Source organism: Gracilinanus agilis, chromosome 1 (assembly GCF_016433145.1).
Source record: "Gracilinanus agilis isolate LMUSP501 chromosome 1, AgileGrace, whole genome shotgun sequence".
NCBI classification, from domain to species: domain Eukaryota; kingdom Metazoa; phylum Chordata; class Mammalia; order Didelphimorphia; family Didelphidae; genus Gracilinanus; species Gracilinanus agilis.
Window position 1 is genome coordinate 313,715,788 of NC_058130.1, and position 21,150 is coordinate 313,736,937.

The following is a 21,150-nucleotide window of genomic DNA, read 5'->3' on the forward strand; positions in this document are numbered from 1 at the left end:
CAGATTCTTCTGGCTCCAGGCCCACCACTGAGCCACTTGGCTGCCTCCTATAGGGCATATAAAAGTGGTCTATCGAGCCCCGTCACATTAAGGTGTCAAATGTTGATACCTTAATTCCAGTGGGAATTCATTTGATAAAATGAGATTATGTACATGAAATAACTTTTGAAACTTTTAAGTGCTATGTAAATGCCAGTCAGTTATTATTGTTATTATTATTATTATGTTTCATTTACTTTTAGGACAACTGTTAGCACAAGAGCTGCCATTAAAGAAAAGGGAAAGCCTCTGCTTTAAAGAAGCTTTAGAAAGAGCCTATTTCTTTTGTATCATTCTTTCTCTTCTTCAGTGACCCTTCCCAGATAGTTTTAGCAACCACATCGATTCTACTTTTGCCCAACACGACTACTTCTAAAAGCCTTAGTAGAGAGGGCTTGTAAGGGAGAGAAAGGCAAAGTAGCAGAGTGCAGCTGGTAGCTGGAGATAAGAATGGAAGCACTGGTCCTTTCCTTGCCTTGGCAGTCTCACAAATTCCCCAATTTGCTTTCAGGTAAACTGAAAGCTTGAAATGTGCTTATTACATTTTTCTAACTGAGAATATGTCAAAGCAAAAATTACTCATCCTGTATGATATTTTCAACGACCATATATATCCAGCACTATTTAATTGGTCAGCTCTAAATGCTTCCTTAAATGTAATTTGGTGCAGAGAATAGCTTCATAGAATGACATAAACAATAAGCGGATTTTCAGGCCCTATTATTGAAGCTACTGAGTAGTTAAAAAAACAAATTACCATGTAACATGCAGCTTTTAGATCTTATGATATAGGCTCTAGTTTAGAAGACAGAAATAACAAGATAGTTACTCTGTGATTACATGGTACAGTAGCTTCCATATACTTACATGGTCAGTAGTTACAATTTAATTGCAGAGCTACTGCATCGTTATTTATGCTCTGAAAAATAAAGTGATCCTGCTTTTTTATACACCGAAAATAAAAACCTTCTAAAAATAGTGTTGGGTTTTAAATGTTTTGACATCTGGAGTATCTGACATGATTTTTTTTCTCTCACTTACTTCCCCCTTTCCCTCTTCTCCTATTATTCCAACTGATTTGTAAAACAGAAGTAGTAAAATATTCTAGTAGGGCTGACTTAAAAGAAAAGGAGATAGCATCCTCATGACTAGAGGCATGATAATGTTCTCAGGGAACAGCCTTCCACATATAGCAAATAGGAATGGAACAATAAATTAATTTACAATATCTGAAAAAAATATGCATCCATGGTTTGGTGATATCAATTGTACCCTAACTGTATTACATCCATAAAGCATTTGCCCCCCAAAAACTGTCAGGGTGTGAAAACCTAAAGGTTCAGCATCTTACTGATTAAGTGCTGGTTGTATTCAGAGTACATTTTAAAAATCAAGCTTTTACCATGGTTCACATCTGCCGCAAATTTGGGGAACTTATGTTTTCCAATAGTCAAAGAATAACAAATTGTCTGTTCAAAGATAATACTGAGTGGCTTATGTAATAAAGCCCAGCTGCTTGTTTCCTGATATATAATCTAAATAAAAGCTCACATCTGCTCACATTATACTGAGTCTGCAAAAATAACAGATGTTTACCAGTAGAATAGTTTTGAAATTACAACAAATAAAGAAACAGGTCAGAAAAAATGAATGCATCATATTTTGTCTTTAATGAAAACACTGTTGCTTCTGCTGTAACAAAACACATTTTGAAAAGCCTTGTTAGAAAGATTGCCAGTTTAGGATCATTTGAAGTAAAAAGAAAGTATTTTATACAAGTATAAGCAACAAGAATGTGGCGGATCATACAAAACAAACACTTGATTCTTCTTCTGTTTCCAATGATGTTTAAGTTTAGCTGTTAGGAGGTCAATAAGACACATTTCTGTCCATTGGAATGAAGTGATGACTTATACAAACTTATTTCATACATATATGGATGAATATCACATATATCATGTGATATAATTCAATTTAAACAGACTTAAAAACTCAAGAAATATAAAATATGAGAGAATATTTCTATGGTACAAATCTCAATGAAGTCAATTTTCTTATATATTTGAGGACTTAGAGGATCAAAAGAATCAAGGTAGTGTGATTTGCTCCAGGAATGGTAGCATATAAAAATAATCAAATCATCATTAAATTCTACTTTTTTTGCAATATCACCCCTCAACCTCACAATAACACAGCCCCTTCAGATAAAGTTATTTTTTATTCAGATTGTTTAAAAATATTTTATTTAAAACTTAACATTGAGTATATCAATTAAGTTTGCTTAGTAAACTATTTACATTTAAATTGATTTCACTGCATATCATAAGATGTTATTCCCTTCTAATCCCCATCAGAATTCTTTGTCCATTCATTCTTACTTAATTTTCTTCATATGATTCCAGTTAGTATGTTCTTAATTCTTCTCATACTTTTTTTTTCTTTCCATTATTTTCCAGATTTCTTTGTATTTCATTTGTACTTCTAAAGAATGTACTAGTTTATCATTAAACACAACAGTGAAACTATGAGGCACTGTCATGAGCTATATCAGTTTAATTTTACATGCTTATAAATTTATCTAGTTATATACTTAATTAAGTCATCAATAAGGAAAGTAGATATTTGAAGTCCCAGCTCCACTTTGAACTTCTCTTCAAGTGAAACTGTTGACAAAAATTATTCCAGTGCAAATAACAATGCATGTTTGTCCCCCAAATTCCCTAGATCAATAAAACCATTATTCCATTGAATACAAATTATTTTAGTGATCAAAAGTTAATATCAAAGTTAATATCTTTAACATGACTTATTAAACATGTCTACAGATGAGACTATGAACTCTGAGGGTAACAGATGCTTTTTTGGAGATTCACAATTCAGAATAGACATTTTAACCTAAGGAGAGAAAATGTAATGTCTTATTATTTTAATAGTATTCTTACATGCACAGGATGCTTTCTGAAGAAAAGTTTCTCTATCAAATAATATAGGAACATTATATATATATATGTATATATATATTTATATTATTTATATTATTATGTAATACAGAAATATATCAAATAATTTTATAATCTGATTTGAGAAAAAGGGGATCAGTTTACTTACTCTCTGAGATTTAATTAACTATTTTAAGATATTTGGAGTCATATTCTTTTTTCTCTCTTTTTTCCATGCACCATCACTGAATAGAGTTCCCCTTACAGTCAAGGGAGACTTTGTCAAGAGAAGAGATTTGCTAAGGTGGGGGTAGAAGAATGAGAATTTGACTGCTGAATTATAAATTGTATTGTTAAAATGCTAATAAAAATAAAACATCTGCCTAGAATTCTTATAAATTATATGATTTTAGTGCCCTTTTCTGGTATTATTAAAATGTCATAGGTGAAATAGCTTAATGTAATCTTCAAAAGTTTCCCAACCCCCTTAGTTACTTTCATAGCTGTAAGAATGTAGTTGCAAGATTATTTTTACTTCTGCCCTTTCATCATAATTGGGCAATTTGAAACATTCATAAAAATCTGTCAGTAATGATAATGGTTGTAGAGAAATATACATATTTAAGTAATTTAAATAATTTGAATCATGTTTTTAGAAGACATAGCCACTATCTTAAGTGAGCATGACTAGTAAAGCAACTACAAAGCAGATAGTTTTAAAGTAAAATTTAAACAATAGGTCAGGAATAGGTTAATTAAGGGTATGGAGGTTAAATACTTGTGGCTTGGCTTTGTGGTAGAATAGTTGGTTTTGTAATTGAAAAAGAACATGTGTTTCTTTGTCAATAAAGATGTTTTACATCTTGTCAAGAATCTTCCTTGGTCTTCTAGTGTCTCAAACTCTTCAGCTATTTCCTTTCAGCCTGAACTAATAAGATTCACAGGAACCAAGCTGACATTTTGGAAGATGTGATTCTATTGTTTAATGTGTGGTGATTTTGCCAGGGGGAAAGATGCTCATTCTCTATCCAGATGTGGCATTATTTCTGCTGTGCTCTCCATCATGATCTGTGGGCTGTTCTACCCCCCAAGTTAGCCCAAGAGATTCTCATAGATGTGTTGGAGAAATCTTTGGATCTGCTGGCCTCCAGATATTCTCAGGCCCATCCCAGTTATAAGAGAACTCCACAGATAAGGTAATTGAAATGTGATTTCTTGGTACTTTGTTACAAATAAATCGTTTTCCTTAATTTTATGTTAGTCATAATTTAATTCTGACTCATTTGGCAAAAGCTTGTTCCTATTTTAAATGTTTATGACTCTTAAAAGGGTAACAGGTAAATCTCTTCAGATAATTAAAGGGAAATGTGAAACAGTTCTAATGACTTGATTTCATAAAACTTAAAATATAATTGTATAACTAAATTAAAATAATTCCCATTAAAATAATGGTGACCCTTAACTCATTCAAAGCTTCTGCCTCCCTTCGTTGCCTTCCTTTATCTCGTTCTTCTTTCTTCTTTCTTTCTTCCTTTCATTTCTTTGTTCTTATTTTATATTAATAAGGACCATTTCAACCCAATGGTATTTCTAGGAACATTTGGGGCAACATTAATTGGGTATTAAATTAAGGACATTAACTTTGAGGTGACTTAGTAATAACTATTCAATATTGTAATTTAATTTCATATATAAACTGATATCTTACAGCAATACTATTATATAAAATGATACTATTTAAAAAATATTCTTTTATACTTGTATTCTTTTACATATAATTAAGAAGTTTTTTCCTGGCAGGAAGAATAAATTTTTGATCACTTTCCTCCAAAGTATGCTGTAATTTTCAGAGTATCTAGGCCCTGGACTTAGTGTTCCATAAATACAGTATTTTGTAAAAGCTGTTTTAAATTACTGAACAAGATAAAAAATATTGTCTGCTGAAGAACAAAATGGAAAATGCCATTTAGGGCACAAAATAATTTCTTTTATTAATGTTTTTAGTGACAAATCCCTTTTGACTATAAAATTTATAGCCATTAATTCATAGCATATTAAAAGTATATTCACACAAAGTATGAAATATATTTATTGCTTAACTATACTATTCAGGTGGTTGTTTTCTGCTGGTAATATAAACATTGTATTCAAAGCTGAAGAGTTACTTTCCCTACACTTGATTTTGTAATTTAATCTTATATTTTGTATTTTAAAGATTACCTCTGTCCACCATTAGTAGATGGTCAATTCCTTAGACATCTGTCATATCCTTTTCAATTTAAAAAACGTGACATTAAACACTAAGCTAAAGTTAAAGCTTCCTTGTGAATAATTTAAAATTAAATATTACCTTTTACCCTTTTTTAATAATCTGTAATTTATGTAGCAAAACATGTATACAAGTCACATTTGAATCTAGTTAAGACTATTTAGTATTGATGGTCTTCTTATAGTCTGAATGCCCTGTTTGACTTTTGTATGATTAATTATATTGTCACATAATAACTAAAGATATTTAGATACTTAGAAATTTCCAATTAAGTGGAAGCCAAAAGATAAAATTTTCCAGATTGCCTGAATTGACCAAACAGTTCTTGAGTTCTCCTCCCTTTCTATCGTCTTATTTGTACTTCAAGTCTTACATCTTTTACTTAACTCTATCCTTAGATAATGAAAGAATGGAAATTTGAAATTTAAAAAGTTCAGTGGGATACATGGGATTCGTTTACATACAAAAATATTTTTTAATAAAACACATCGAAGTAATGCTAACAAAAGCAAATTTCAGCTACCTCTGGCTCTCAACTCAATCTCATGGCTTTTTTTTCATTTTTTATACCATTTTTTTTGTTGTTGTTTTTATTTCCCCCATTAATGCAAATTAAGGATACCACATAGCTGAAGAGAGACCTACACTCTTGAAATGCTTTCCAGTTCTAGAACTTATTGTTGCTAATGAGAATGTTATTACTGCTTCACACAAGAAACTATAGTTAAATCACTTAATTTTTTTTATCCCATCTAGTACTGCTTAATATTATGCTTAATCCTTCCCCTTTACTTAGGCTTCCACCCACCCAACTCTTTCCACATATGGGTGACATTGTAAATATCAAGGGTAAAAGAATTACTTTTTAATACATTGTCTTTTTACTTTCTATAGATTTGATGTTACTGCAATTTTAATATGCACTGAAGAAATGCTTTGGTCAGTTTGTAGATCAGTGCAGGAACTTTTGAATCCTCGTGAATGTATAAATGAAAAGATCTTGAAAATCCATACCCACTGCAATAATCTGTTTACAACAATGATCATTTTGACGTCACCATTAACAGAATTATATAAGTAAGTATGAGACTTGTGATTTTTAGGCTGCATGATTTATCAAAGTAATTGTTCTTCATAATATTACACATTTAGAGCAAGAGGGAGCCTCAGAGGCCATTAGGTACAACTGCTCCATTTTATCAGTAAGAAAAACTTTAAGGAAAATGGGGTGGGATTTTAAACTAGGCCTTCCTGACTCAGAGTCCTGTGCCTTCTCCACTAGCTTATGGATTAATTTATGGATAATTAAGAAATTTTCATATTATTGCCATTACTTTGGATAAAACTGGCCTACTAATATATTTTTAAGTCACTGGGTAGGATAAAATAAAATCATTATTTTCAGAGAATCTTCATTTCCAGACATTTTTGTGTTAGAAATTCAAAAAGTAATTAACAATCTTTATTTCAATTTCCCTATAATTTTCACCCACTCTTTGGCTTTTAACAAATTGAATGCATACAGATTGTTCTCTCTGACAGCCTTGGGTTGAGGACTAATTTTAGAAATGGAATACTTAGAAGGGGCAAGAGATAGTAAAATAAATTGCCAAGAGCTTGCTATTTTATAATATCATAATCATTAAAATCTCAGAGCTTGAGACTCATAATATATCTTAGTGTAAACTAAGCTTATTTGCCAAAGATGAGAAAAATCACCCTACTAACTGTCCTGTGGATCATTTGATCTAAGAGTAAGGCTCTGTGAAAATTAGGAACAAAGTTGGTGAATGTCATGGATTGGTCATGGTGAGAAATATTGAATTTCATGGTTTGTCACAGATTAATAGGAAAAGTTAAAATAACAATGCATCTATATAACAAATAAATGTTTATCAAAGATTGCAAATTTTATTCAGAATAAAGACCACATTCATTATTATTAACTTGTGACCTTTTAATATTTGTTTCTTTAGTATAAAGATTTTATATCCTTTTTCTGCTTTGGCTACAGACTCATTCAACAATTTTCAATTGCTAATTTTTGCCAAGAATATTGTATATTCTACCCAATGAGTTGTTAATGATTTTATTGAATATTAAGTACAAATAGAGTGCTTTGTAACATGAAAATTCACAACTACAAATGTAAGGACAAATTTTTCCATTAAGTTAATCTGAGAAAGGTCAATGAAATGTTTGACTTGAGTTAAAAAAAAAAGACTAAGATAATGGTTAAATCAAACTTCAAATGAAATAAGATTCTGGAGATGCTTTGTGTGTACACATGCATATGTGGGCATATATATAAGTAGGTATATATGCGTGTATGTGTATACACGCATATATACAAACACAGGCATTTACCTATATATCTATAAATATTCTCTATGACAATAAAATTTATTACATTATTTCAAAGCTTCTAAGTGAGTCTACCTAAATTTTAAGTCAAATTCATAGATATTCTCCTATAGCAAAATTCCTACTTTTGAAGTATATTTCTCATTGGTGGGATGATCATTCCAAATCTTCCTGTTCTCTCCAAATACTAGGGAGAAAATACTAAAGGACTCGAGTCCCAAATAAAAATAAACCTTACACAAAACTAGATATAACATGAGGTGGCCCTTATTTGTGTTTTCTGTCTTCAAGGTCAAAATGTTAGACTTTTTTTTAGACCTATATTTTAGCGAAAGGAGTGTCTAGTTGTATGCCATAAAAATTAAGTATTTAGATACTGATATGGCTTAATTTTTAGAAAATGTTTCTGAAATGTCTCATAATAACATGCTTGTCATGAATCTTATTCTGTTTATTTTGAATTTCATTGATATATATTTATATATATATATATATATTGTTTTGACACAATAGCTTTTTTTTTCTTCACAAGAAACAGTTAAACAATCTTCCCCAGAAATTACATTTGCTGAAAACAGTTAGTATGTCAGTTGCTATTGGTAAAGGGGGTTATGTGTCCATTAAAGCTATAAGCATTTATAAAAGTGACTGACTTTATTCTGTATTTGTGTGACAATAAGACACAACACATTTTCTGTTTTGAGTTTAAAATGGGTCACTAAATGATTCAGAAAAAAATAAATGATTTTGAAAGCTTTTAATAAGAGGATAAAACCCCCATTACAAAACAGGTGTTCTTTTTAAAAGCTCTGTGTCTGTGCGGTGCCTAGTTTTTGTTAGGATATTATTAAAGAAATTCTACAATTGAGTGCTCCCGAGACATGGGAAGATCTGCTGAGACAAAATGTGTGTTAAGTATGTTTTTCAAATGCTTATAATTTAAAGCAGTGTGGTAAACAATGTAGAAAGATTAGTAACCTTAGAACTTGCACTGTACTTGTGTGTACAAAACATTTAATCTAGTTTGTATTCAACAAGTAAAAAAAAATTAAAAATATTTTTTCCTGATACCTTTTTATTTTTACATTACCTTCATTTTTGACTATCCTTCCTTTATCCCTTACCCACTGACCTTCTAACAAAGAAAGGGAAAAAAAGAGAAGAAAAAAGAAGCAAAGCTAATTCATTAATTGAGTCTGGTAGTTTGGCCATTCTTCAGAGACAAGTTTGATCATTATAATTACATGAAGTTCAATTTCTTTTCTTTCCTTTTCTCTTTTTTGTTTCCCTTTTTTGTCCTTTCCATTTATTTTGTTGTATATATTTATTCTCTGGTTCTTCTTATTTCACCCTTTTCAGATTATATGTCTTTTTCTGTGCTTTTCTGAATTCTTTGTATTCATTGTTTCTTGTGGTGAAGTAATATTTTATTTCATTTTTATGCACTACTATTTTAGTAACTTCCCAAGGAACAGCTATCTACTTTGTTTTTGGTTGTTTACTGACACAAAAAATGCTGCTTTATATATATTGTTGCTTTTGGGAACTTAGGCTCTTCAATCTCCCTGGGATTTATGTCTAGAAATCAGATTTCTTGGGCAAAATATACGAACATTTTAGTCACTTTTCCACCATAATTCTAAATTGTTTTAAAGAATTATGTTATCAATTTACAGCTCAACCAATAATGTATTAGTGTGTCTTTATTTCTGTCATTCCCCTATTTATCATTCTAATCTTTTGTCATCTTTGCTAGCATTAGGGGTATGAGGTGAAATCTCAGAAATGTTTTGACTAGCATTTTTCTTTTCAGTAGTGATTTGTAACTACACGCACACACACACACACACACACGCACGCACGCACGCATGTGCGCGATTGTTCAATGTTTGGATTTCTTCTGAGAATTGTTGTTGACAATCTTTGACTCATTAATTGGGGAATTGCCCTTATAAGCTATAGATTTTCAGAGCACTAACTATAGAAACTTCACTGGGTATTCTTAACAGAAAATACAATGTTTCATATACACACATGCATATGTAGTACTAAAATTTTTTCATGTGTCATATGACCATACAAGTGTTAAAACAAAAAATAACATGGGAGAATGGCATTTCAACACTTTTAGAGTATTAAGAAGTGGTGAGACAAAATTTAGAATACTGGGCTCTTAACCCAAAGATGGAAGGTACTTTCTAATATGTCAGTCATGTTTATAGAAAATCTTACAAAATGATGATTGTGATCATGGTTCCAGAAAGGATAGGCAGAGGAAAGATCTTATAACCCTTAAAGTAGCTCATATTACCAGTTTGCTTTCCTTGACAGAGACAACAGCTGATGTGATCTCTGGACTTGACTCTTTTAAATCCTTGAAATATATCTGCTCTGATATAAAATTACAAAAAAAGTCAAAGTTTCTCTGACTGTCCCACCTTTCAACAACCCAATTCCCCTTCCTTTCTCCTTTCCACCATTCATTTTCTTCTATCTATGTAATTTATGGAGAAATTCCTCATGAAAACAAAAGAGTAGATGGTCTAAATTTCTACATTTTAATTTACTAGACACATTGAAGTGGCAATAATCCTAATAAAATATAATTTTTTGGGTAAAAATTTTTAAGAACCTTTTCAAAGTTGGTGCATAAAGCACCATAAAGCATAAAGCATAAAGCATAGTCAGTATCTTCTGTCTACAAGCTAGGTATCAAGTTTGCCTAGTGGCTAAAATAGACCCTAGAACTTGAGGACAACTTTGGTAACACACTACTGCTTATTTATGCCCACCATATCTTTTCCCATTGCCTTTTGGGCCACCTACAATTATTGTTTGTCTGATAGAAAGCATTTCATGATTCGTAGTCATATAGCATCAATAATTTATGCAGATATGTCTATATGTGTGTTTAAATAACTGCCATTTCATCAGTATAGGGAGCTCCTACAACTTTAAGTGGGACAGCTAGTGTGTGACAGAGGTGGGTCTTATACCTAGTTGTTCTTAACTCTAAGACCAGCTTTTATTCAATATAATCACACTACCTTTCACTTTGAGGCAAAAATGTGGGCTTTGGTGAAAGGGAACAGTTAGAAGTTATTAAAATTGACACACAATCTTCCACATGTGATTCATCCTGACCTCATCAGTTCTCTTAATTTCTGGCCCACGTTCATTGTTTTTCTTTCATATTTATTAATGTGCACTTTCCCTGCCTATCTCTTGGTTCTAATCCTGGAAATATGCAGTTGTTTTTTGCAGATGAACAGCTAGGTCAATTTCTTTTGAGCATATAACCATATTGTGTTCTAGCTGTAATTAGTTAGTTCTTGATGTAATCTGTATAAATTTATCTTCAAACATCTGTAGAACTTTGCCATAAAATTGTTTTTGTTCTTTTTTTAGGGCATATAGATCTTAAAGTTATCTCTCTGTATTGTTAATGGAATCTTATCTGAGAGGGGCATTTCAGCAAGATGAAAGTGAGTCTTTCATAAGTCCAAACTCTCCACTCATTGTTCTACTGACCTCTCCATTCCCACTTTCCATTTCAGGCCATGCATTGAGATCTTATGGCCCTTTTCTATCTTTTTCTGACTTCCTATTTAACCCTCGCAACTCAGAGTTCCAATTTAGAGTCTATTTATGGACTCTAAATGGCAGTGACTAGCAACTTCAAAGCCAAGACAAGTTCAGACATAACAGATCAGAAATACTCATTGTATGACTTCCCAGCCAATCAAGTAACCATCACTGCTATTGACTATCCATTATCAAATGATAGGCAGATTGGAAAAACACATGTGATATCCATGATCAAAAGTAGCTAACCTGAAACAGAATAAGGAGACAAAATTTAAAATTTTGCTAGATTCCCAGAAAAGCATACTCACACACAGAGAAAAAAACCTAAGTCCAATATTTCAAGAAATTATAAAAGAAAAATTAATCAGAAGACTAGGAGCTAGAAGGTAAAGTGATGGTAGATGAAATCTACTACTTTCCCCCAGAGAGGAATTTCACACTTAAAATAACCATAAATGTAGTTGCCACCCTCCAGAGTCCAGAGATAAAAGAAAAAATACTTCAAGTAGATAAGAAGAGACCAAACGTACCAGAGAACTGAAGGCAAAATTATGACCTTGGTTAGAGAAGATGTCAGTGAAAGGGAGGGAGGGAGAGAAGTGGGGAGGGGGTGGCTTTTATTATTATTTTTATGATTTCTCATAATTGGCATGCCATAGAATATTATTGAAGGAAGGAAGTAAAATGAGAGTAAATGGTCTCTGATAAAATTCACTTTTAGGGGGGCAGCTGGGTGGCTCAATGGATTGAGAGCCAGGCCTATAGATGGGAGGTTCTAGGTACAAATCTGGCCTTGGATACTTCCTACTTGTGTGACCCTGGGCAAGCCACTAAACCCCTCATTGTCTAGTCCTTACCACTCTTCTGCCTTGGAACCAATACACAATATTGATTCTACGATGGAAAGTAAGGACTTTTTAAATAATTCACTTTTACCTGAGTTTGGCAAGGTAAGTTTAAAAAAAAAATAGAGACCTGGACCGATGAGTAGTTTAAAGTGAAAAGGAGATAGCCACAAGAAAAGCAAACTATAACTATAGCACACATTATAAAAAGAAGAAAACTTCAACTCCAAGTGACTTAAGTCTGGGCTGAGACAAAAAGGGGAGAGGAGAGAAATGAGATTAGATTGTTTTGAGAAGTTTAAGTAGAGATACCTACTGATAATTTCCTTTAACTCCCTTATAAGTTGATGGGAAAATAAGAAATTATAATAGAAAAATCATAGCTATGAATATATGGACATGAATTTGTCCATAAAGTGGAGGAAGAATAAATCAAAAAGCAAAACTCCCCCAATTTTTTCATAAAAAGTACAATTAAAGATTTTGAGAATTAATTTGATGAATTGCGATAGAATTTTTTGCCCTTTTAAAAAATATATGAGCAAGAATGGCAATCATAATCTCAGATAAGATAATAGTAAAAATCAACATAGTTAAGAGAAATAAGGAGGAAAACTACATCATATATAAAGACTATAGATAATAAACACTATCAATACTAGGTATATTAATTTTAAGTGTTATGGCATTTAAGTGCATAATGGAAAAAAAGTAACAAAAACAATAGGAAGGTCTACTAAAATACTAACTGTTGGGTACTTAATTTTTTTTGGACTTAGATGAATCTAAAGGCAAAAAAAGCACACAAAAAGTTGAGAATCTTAAAAGAACTTTTGAAAAAGTTGGTATATATATCTTTGGTGATTGCAGAATGGGAATTAAAAGAAGTATGCATATTTTGCAACATTGAATGGCACCATTACAAATATTTGCCATATTTGTCAAATGCTAAGGCATAAAAATTAAAAACAAACACATAAATATTATACATCTTTTTAGATCATATCATATTAAAATTTACTAATAAAGTAAGGGAATTATAAATAAAAGATTCATATTGGGATATTTACTTGTATATCCTAAACATAAAAATAGTAACAAAAACTTACTAAAATATCTGAGAGAATGCTAAAGCAATCCTAAGGGGAATTTTATATTTATAAACATATCAATAAAAGAGAAGACCATTCATTGCAAAAAGAAAGCCTAGAAAGCCAACAAATTAGTAGACTTCAAATTAGTACAAAAGTAGAGATCTTATAATTTTAAAAAGATTATTAAAGTGATAAAATGAGTTGGTTATCAAAATATACCAATACAATAAGCAAAACAGCTAATTTGGATAAAAAGGAGTGGAAAAAATAATTTGAAGGGAAAATTAATAACAAATGTAAAAATAAAGCTGTAATAAGAAATTATAAGAAATCATTAAACTCAATTATATGCCAAAAAAGTAAAAATATAAATAAGTTAAATATTTATAAAAATGCAAAATACCCAGATTAACTGAGTAATAAATAGAGAACCTAAACAATTTAACTCAGAAAAAGAAACTGAGCCAGTGATAGATTTCCAGTGGGAAAAAAACTAGAACATGATGGATTTATAAATAAATTCTATACAATATTTAATAAATAATTAAACCCAGTGCTATGTGGCCATTTGCAAAAAAAAAAAAAAAAAAAAAGATAAGGAAACATATAAAATGGAAAAGGAGGCCACTTAACAAATCCACTAAGCAAATATGATCTTGCTACCTAAGCCAGGGAAAAATAGAGAAAGGAAACTGTAGACTATTTCATAAAATTCTGAGATCACATGATTGTAGAGTTAGACCTAGAAGTTCCTTAGAGGCAAAGGCTTTCAAATAAATGAGAGCTTAAGTGATATGTGCTCAAGATTATACAAGTTGCAACCATCAGTAGTATTTGAAGTCACATCATCTGATTCTAAATTAATTTCTTTTCCCATGGCACCTGGCTATTTTCATTAATGAAAACTGATAAAGAAATGTCAAATAGGAAGGAAGTTATAATAAAACATTCTAAGCATTATTCACCATGAACAGGTTAGGTTTATAGCAAGAATGAAAGGATGTTTTCAATATTAATAAATATACAAATATAATGAATCATATTAACAGTGTAGAAAATAAATATCTTAATGCTGATATCAAGAGATACATAAAAGCCATTGGCTTCTGCCAATACAATACAATTCATGTTTTAATAGCATTAATAAGCATATGATTAAAAGAATTTTTCCTCAATAAGATTTAAAAATAAGAAATATTCTTAGAAACTTTCTTAAAAAGATCAGAAGTGAAGCACTATCTTCATTATTGTTTGATGGTGTTAGAGATGCTAGCTAGCTATCTCAGATAAGAAAAGAAATTGTAATAAGCATAGGTAAGGAAATGGCAATATTGATCCTGTAGCCAATATGATAATTACTTAGACTTCCCGCCAAATTCAATAAAAAAAATTAACTGAAATAATAGCTTTAGTTAAAGAAGCAGGATACAAAATAAATTCACAGAAATTATCAGTCATTTTCGATGTTAATAACAAAACCCAGTAAACTTGCAAAGAGAAATACCACTCACAATTATTACAAAATGAAAAAATGCTTGGGTGTTAACCTATCAAAACACACAGAAACTGCAAAATACTTTCTAGAAATATAGATAGATTATTTGAGACATTCATTATTAATGATTGGGTAATGCAATGAAATGAAAAATGATAGTGCCTAAATTCATTTACATGTTTAGTGCTATACCAATCAAACTGCCATGTTTTTATTTTAGAGAAATTGACCAAATAAAAACTAAATTCATTTGGAGAAAAAAAGCTCTAAACCCTGATGGGAAATAATGGAAAAAGTAGGAATAGGGGAAGGGAAAGGCTGAGACACCCAGATCTTACAAATTTGTGATTTACATCACAAATCGGTAATCATCAAAATTATTTGGTATTAGTTTAAATAATGGAGATGTATAATAGTAGAGCTAGATGAGCAAGATTCAGGAATAGTTGAACACAGTAGCCCATGATTCAATAAACCAAAGAACATTACTCCTTGGTGTCCTTTGTTCAATAAGAACTGCTGGGGAAACTGGGAAACAGTTTACACCATATATTGTAATTTCCAAAGGGATATGCCACTAAGACCTTTTTTGAAAAATGAGTTGGAGGGAGGTTAATTTCACAAATATGTCCAGGGGAGAAGTCTTAATCAAACAAGGAATCGATGTAGTCATTAAAGATAATGTGGACAATTTTGTTTATATAAAATTAAAAAGTCCTTCACATAAGGAAAATCAAAACACTTACAAGAAAATACATTTGATGCAAAAACCATTTGCCTTAAATATCACTAGTATCTATGATATATAGGAACTGATGCAAATATATCAAACTGTTTGATAGATTAGTGTTCTAAGAATATAAATATGTTCATAATTTGCAATAAATTTCAAGAGAAAAATGGTTAACAACCATATTTAAATTTTTTTTAATTTAAATTTAAAAATTCCAAACTACTAATAAAATGACAGAAATGCAAATTAAGATAATACTCAGTTTTTGCTTTATTTTTTATTATCAGATTTCTTATTTCATTAATGTAAGGTGCTCTGGTGAAGCATATCTTTGAAAAATATAATTTGACCTTCTCTGCAACTTCTAGTTTTAGAATTTTGCCTGGGTCCCTGACAGGTTTAAGTGACCATGGACTCATAGCTACTCTATATCAGAATTGGTATTTGAATTCAGCTCTCTCTGATTCTGAGGCCAGTTTTCTGAATGCTAAAATATGCTACCTCTAAAAGTTTCACAAAAAAATGAATGATAAATGTTGGGAATTGTAACTATTAGAGAGACTGTGGGAAGACATAAACACTGATGCGTTATTATTAGTTCTGTGAATTGGTCCATCTGTTCTGGAAGACAGTTTTAATTATGTGAGAAAAGTCTGAGCTAGTGATGCCACTATATTTCAATAATCTTAAAGAGGTGAGAGAAAGTTATATATTCAGACAGGCAAACAGACAAACAGCTATGGATGGATGGATAGAAAGATACATAGATACATAGATAGATACTGTGCCAAAGTATTCCTAGAAGCACCTTTTGTGGTAGAAAAACTGGAAACAAAGTACATGACCATCAATTCTGAATATGAATGAAATAAAATATCATTGCATCGCATTGTAAGAAATAATATGTATCTGGAACTTAGATAAACATTCACTAGCTGTTGGAGGATCAGGAAGGAATGCAGAAGACGCTGTTTAAGGTACACCTTAAAGGGAATGAGGGACACTATGAGATGGATTGCATTAGAGGCAGGAGAGATGACCAGCATAAAAGAGTAAAGACAGGAAATGGAATGCTGTATGATGCAATGGGGAGCTGATAAGTTAAACATCATCTAAACCTTCGCAGGACTGCTGAGGAGGTCCTGTCTCCTTGAAAGTCCATGTCTTTTGGCATGTTAAACCAGTGGCTTAGCCTTCTTTTCTCAATGGCTGTCTGCTTCAATACTATCTTCTTCCTTTCCTTCCTGTCAAGTCCACTCATTGGGCACTGAACCTTGAAACTTTTCAAATGCATAAGGTGACTGACTCCCTAGCCTAGAGTTGTGTACTTTGAGAACAATATTCACTTCCCTCCTCAGAGAAGGAAGCACAAAGCAGAAAGAGCACCTCTCCCCCATTGCTCCTACCTCTGATGTCAGGTTCCATAATAGAGAGCATTACTTGCCAGACAGTATCGTCTTGAAGCAGGTAATAAAGATAGTTTCTCCTTTTAAAAAGCTCTTCCCACTCACTAGCCTGTGAGAGGATTGTTTTGCCATTTTAACATGACAAAAGACCTACATCCTTCTGCCCTGAGTTACACTCTCTTGATTAGACTATCCCCAACAGGTCTAAATGCTGAGGTAACACATTTGGGGTTGGTAGGAACCAAATCAGGGCAACTCTGATCTTGATCCCTAAAATGGTCTTCAGTATCCCAAAAAGAGCTTCTAGTGAAGTCCAAGAAATAGAAGATTTCTCTTCAAGTGTTAACTTGATAAGGAAAGTCTAATCATAAGAAGTTTGACATGAAGCACAGTCATTTGACAATTTGGGGGGTTAATGGCAACCCATGAAATTAATAAATACAAAGTATCCCATAGTTCTTTCTTTTTTCTTTTTTATAAAACCCTTACCTTCCGTCTTGGAGCCAATTGGCTCCAAGGCAGAAGAGTGGTAAGGGTAGACAATGGGGGTCAAGTGACTTGCCCAGGATCACACAGCTGGGAAGTGTCTGAGGCCAGATTTGAACCTAGGACCTCCCCTCTCTAGGCCTGGCTCTCAATCCACTGAGCTACCCTGCTGCCCCCTCCAGTATTAGTTAAGAATTCCCTGCTAAACTTTTTTTTTTGAAACTCTTACCTTCCATCTTGGAGTCAATACTGTGTATTGGCTCCAAAGCAGAAGAGCGGTAAGGGGGTCAAGTGACTTGCCCAGGGTCACACAACTGAGAAGTGGCTGAGGTCAGATTTGAACCTAGGACCTCCCGTCTCTAGGACTGACTCTTATTCCACTGAGCTACCCAGCTGCCCCTCCCATAGTTCTTTCAACCCTTCTCTTTCTATAGTTATAGTGTGGAAGGCATGGAAAAGAGAAGGGGGGTGAGGAGGAAGAAGAAAAAGGGTACTTAGAATCACAAGTTTTAACCTGTTTACAAATATTAACTGTTGATATTCCTTGATTCTAATTATTATACTGAAATTATATATATATATTTGCATATATATCCACAAAAAGCTGATATTTTACATTGCCTTTTAGACAATTCCCTACATAGTGAAATTGAGGACCACTGAATAGGCTGTCCCAAACAAAGGACACCTCTCTCCATTAACTGCTTGAAATTCCATTAGTGATTAACTGGAGGTATTAACAGATAGACACTTTTAAATCGTAAAAAGCCTGTGAATTTAATACTAGTTGTATCTTCTAAGGGAGGAAAAACATAGCTTATGACCTGTTAAACAGATTAAGCCTTCTTTCCTGTCATTGGCAGCTTATTATAAAAAACAAGTATAATTCATCAGCATGCTGAAGGCATAATTTTGGATTATAGACCACAGCTCAGGAAGGATAAGACTGGTTTAGGGAGTAGAAGGCAACATGAAGGTAGTCCATACTGACTAATGAAGGCAAAAAAAATGTAAACAGAAGGGAGAAGGGAGCCAAAAGGAGAGAGCAAGGAAAGCAAACCACCTGCTTTATGATTTGGCCGAGGATAACTCTGAATCCATACACAAGATATTCTAAGATATGAGTTCTTGATTTTAGATGTTGCTATATTTTGGAGTGGGAAGAAAGCTTGGAAATTTAATAATCATTCTGTGCAACCTATAGTCCATTTAATTATTTTTTAAAAGGAATAATTACTTCCCTGTATAGAAATGCTATTGTGTTTCATGGGGAAAACATGCTACAGCTCATGCAATTATATTTTATCTTCTACTCTGAATTATTTATAGCACCCCCTCTTTCTAACCCTACAACAAAACATCATTAGAATATATCTTGTAGCTATCTCATCATTTCATTCCTCCATTGAGGCTTGTGGATCAATTCTCACCCTGTTATACTCTCCAGAATAATGAAACTAATTTGGGATCTTGCTGTGGAATTAAATGCTCATACAGATCCCTCCCCCTCTGAGACCATAAACATCTGCCATAAAATTTCTTATAGCCAAAACAACCTTACAATTACCAGTATTATTGTATAACTGTCAGAGGAATAAGTGAACTTAGGTATCTGGAAGAAATGTTCTGGCGAAAAAGTATGTTGCCAGCAATTTATTCCCTGAGAATTTCTGGCACTAAAAACCCTATTCCATTATTAGTAGTAGTTGTTCCATTTTTCTTATAATCTGGAGAGGTGATGTTGTAATTAGGTATCATTTTGTAGCAACTACACAATTGCCCATTCTTAAAGATTTTTCCAGGTAGTTTCTATCAAAAAAATCAGTCTCTATCAAAAAATCAGAGTACATTCATTAAGTACTTAGTTTCCCATGGTATTATACAGGTTAAGCAATGTGATCCTAACTCTCAAGGAACTTCAGATTTAAAGGACAGAGTTCTAAGTTAGAGATATGCATTCAGCAAAAGACACAGAAACAGAAAATTTAATGCAAGCAGAGGGGAAAGACCATATTTTTGAGTGGCAGATGGAAGAGAATCATCAAGGGAACTTCATATTTATGTCAGAAATAGCCAAGGGAAATTTTCTTTTTTTTCTTTCTATTAGTCAGGGAAGTTATTTTGTTGGTAGAATTTAAGGAGCTCCTTAAACATTTAGAGGTAACTTAGAAAGCTATGGCAAGAAACAGTATTCTGGGCATAGGCTACATCTTGGGAAAAATTAAGTGGAAGGTAGATAATTGGATAAATGGAGTAGCGTGAACCTGAGAGGCACAATGGGAAGTAGGAAAAGATGAGAGAAATGTTGTAATCTGACTGAACCTGGCTTTACAGCAAAGAACTTGATCATAAATGCAATGAAAAGCCAAGGATAGGTGGAGTGTTATAATTTACTTCCAGATAAGTTTAAGTAATACTTAGATTGATGGTATGGAAGTGATGATGCTGGATTTTTATTTGAGCTCTTGTAGGTTATATTATATTCAAAGGTTTCTCAAATGGTCCTGGCTCATCAGCCCTGCTAAGTAATGAGAGGTTCATTGCCAATAGGCTAGCCACTAGGTGATGAATTCTGGTTGTCCCTCATATCAGGACTGCTCTCCCTCCTCACATTTACTTTTGGGACAACTAGGTGGTGTAATAGAATGTTAAGCCTACAGTTAGGAAGACCCATCTTCCTGTGTTCAAATCTGGCCTCAAATACTTACTAGTTGTGTGACCCTGGGCAAGTCATTTAGTCCTGTTTGCCTTAGTTTCCTCATCTGTAAAATGAGCTGGAGAAGGAAATGGCAAACCACTCCAATATCTGCTAAAAAACCCCAAATGGGGTTACAGAGTTGGACACAAACGAAGCAACTGAACAATGGCAACATGCTTATCTTAATTCAAGATTTAGCTCAAATGCCACCTTCACAGTCCTTCCAGAATTCCCTTCTGGCTATTCCCCATTCTCTTTGTGGCCCTGGAATACATAGTTTGGGGCTCTTGTTCCCTATTAAAGGAATGTAAGGAATGCAGTTTGAACCTAAAAATTATCTCCCCTTCACTAACAATGGATAGCTCGCTGGCACAGTAGATAGTGCCTGACCTGTGGTCAGGAAGACTCATCTTTCTGAGTTCAAATCCAACCCCAGTATGGCAAGTCACTTAATCTTGTTTGCCTCAGTTTCCTCATTTGTAAAATGACCTGGAGAAGGAAATAGCAAACTACTCCAGTAACTGCCAAGAAAACCCCAAAGGGGGTAATGAAGACTACTTAACAACAATACTAATACTAGGTAGGAAGGGCAGAGAGGTATGATTCTAGCCCAAGACCCTTTCTCTGAGGAAAACATAGGGGTAACCATATGGCCCCAATCTCTTGCTTTGCCTTCTGGCAGGAACCCAAGACTTCCTTAGAAAAAGGTGGGCAGAGGGAACTTTTTAATAAATGCTTGTTATTGATAAGGATTAATTTCTTATAAGTCAAGTCATATTTATTCCCTGAGAGGCAGCAGGGTGTAGTGGGTAGAGCACTAGACTTCTTGTCAGAAAGGCTTGGGTCCAAATCTCATCAGATATTTAACAGACATATGACTTGGGCAGTCACAACCTCTCAGAGCTTAGTTCCTCATCTATAAAGTGAAAGTTCAATCTAGACAACTTCTCAAGCCCCCTCTGAAGTGCTTAGGGGCAACCAGGTGGCACAGCTAATAGGAAACTGGACCATCTTCCTTCCTATGTAAAATGGCATCTATTTCAAAGGATTATTCTGAGGGCCAAATGATATAATATTTATAACATGGTGCTTAACAGAGTGCTTGGCACATAGTAGGCACTTAGTAACTGCTTATTTCATTCCTTCTTTCCTTCCTCCCAACTCTTAATTTATTATCCTATGGTCCTAGGGGCA

General features: G+C 33.0%; 1 protein-coding gene across 2 annotated transcripts in view; it reads left to right on the plus strand.

Moving 5' to 3' along the window:
- The window catches only part of KIAA0825 (KIAA0825 ortholog), a 463,565-nt gene that overhangs the window by 118,771 nt on the left and 323,644 nt on the right, over positions 1-21,150 (plus strand). For both annotated transcript variants that reach the window (XM_044662785.1, XM_044662793.1), the window contains exons 9-10: positions 3,984-4,174; positions 6,142-6,324. In XM_044662785.1, coding sequence (XP_044518720.1) covers positions 3,984-4,174; positions 6,142-6,324 — 374 coding nt within the window. The remainder of the gene's footprint in view (positions 1-3,983; positions 4,175-6,141; positions 6,325-21,150) is intronic.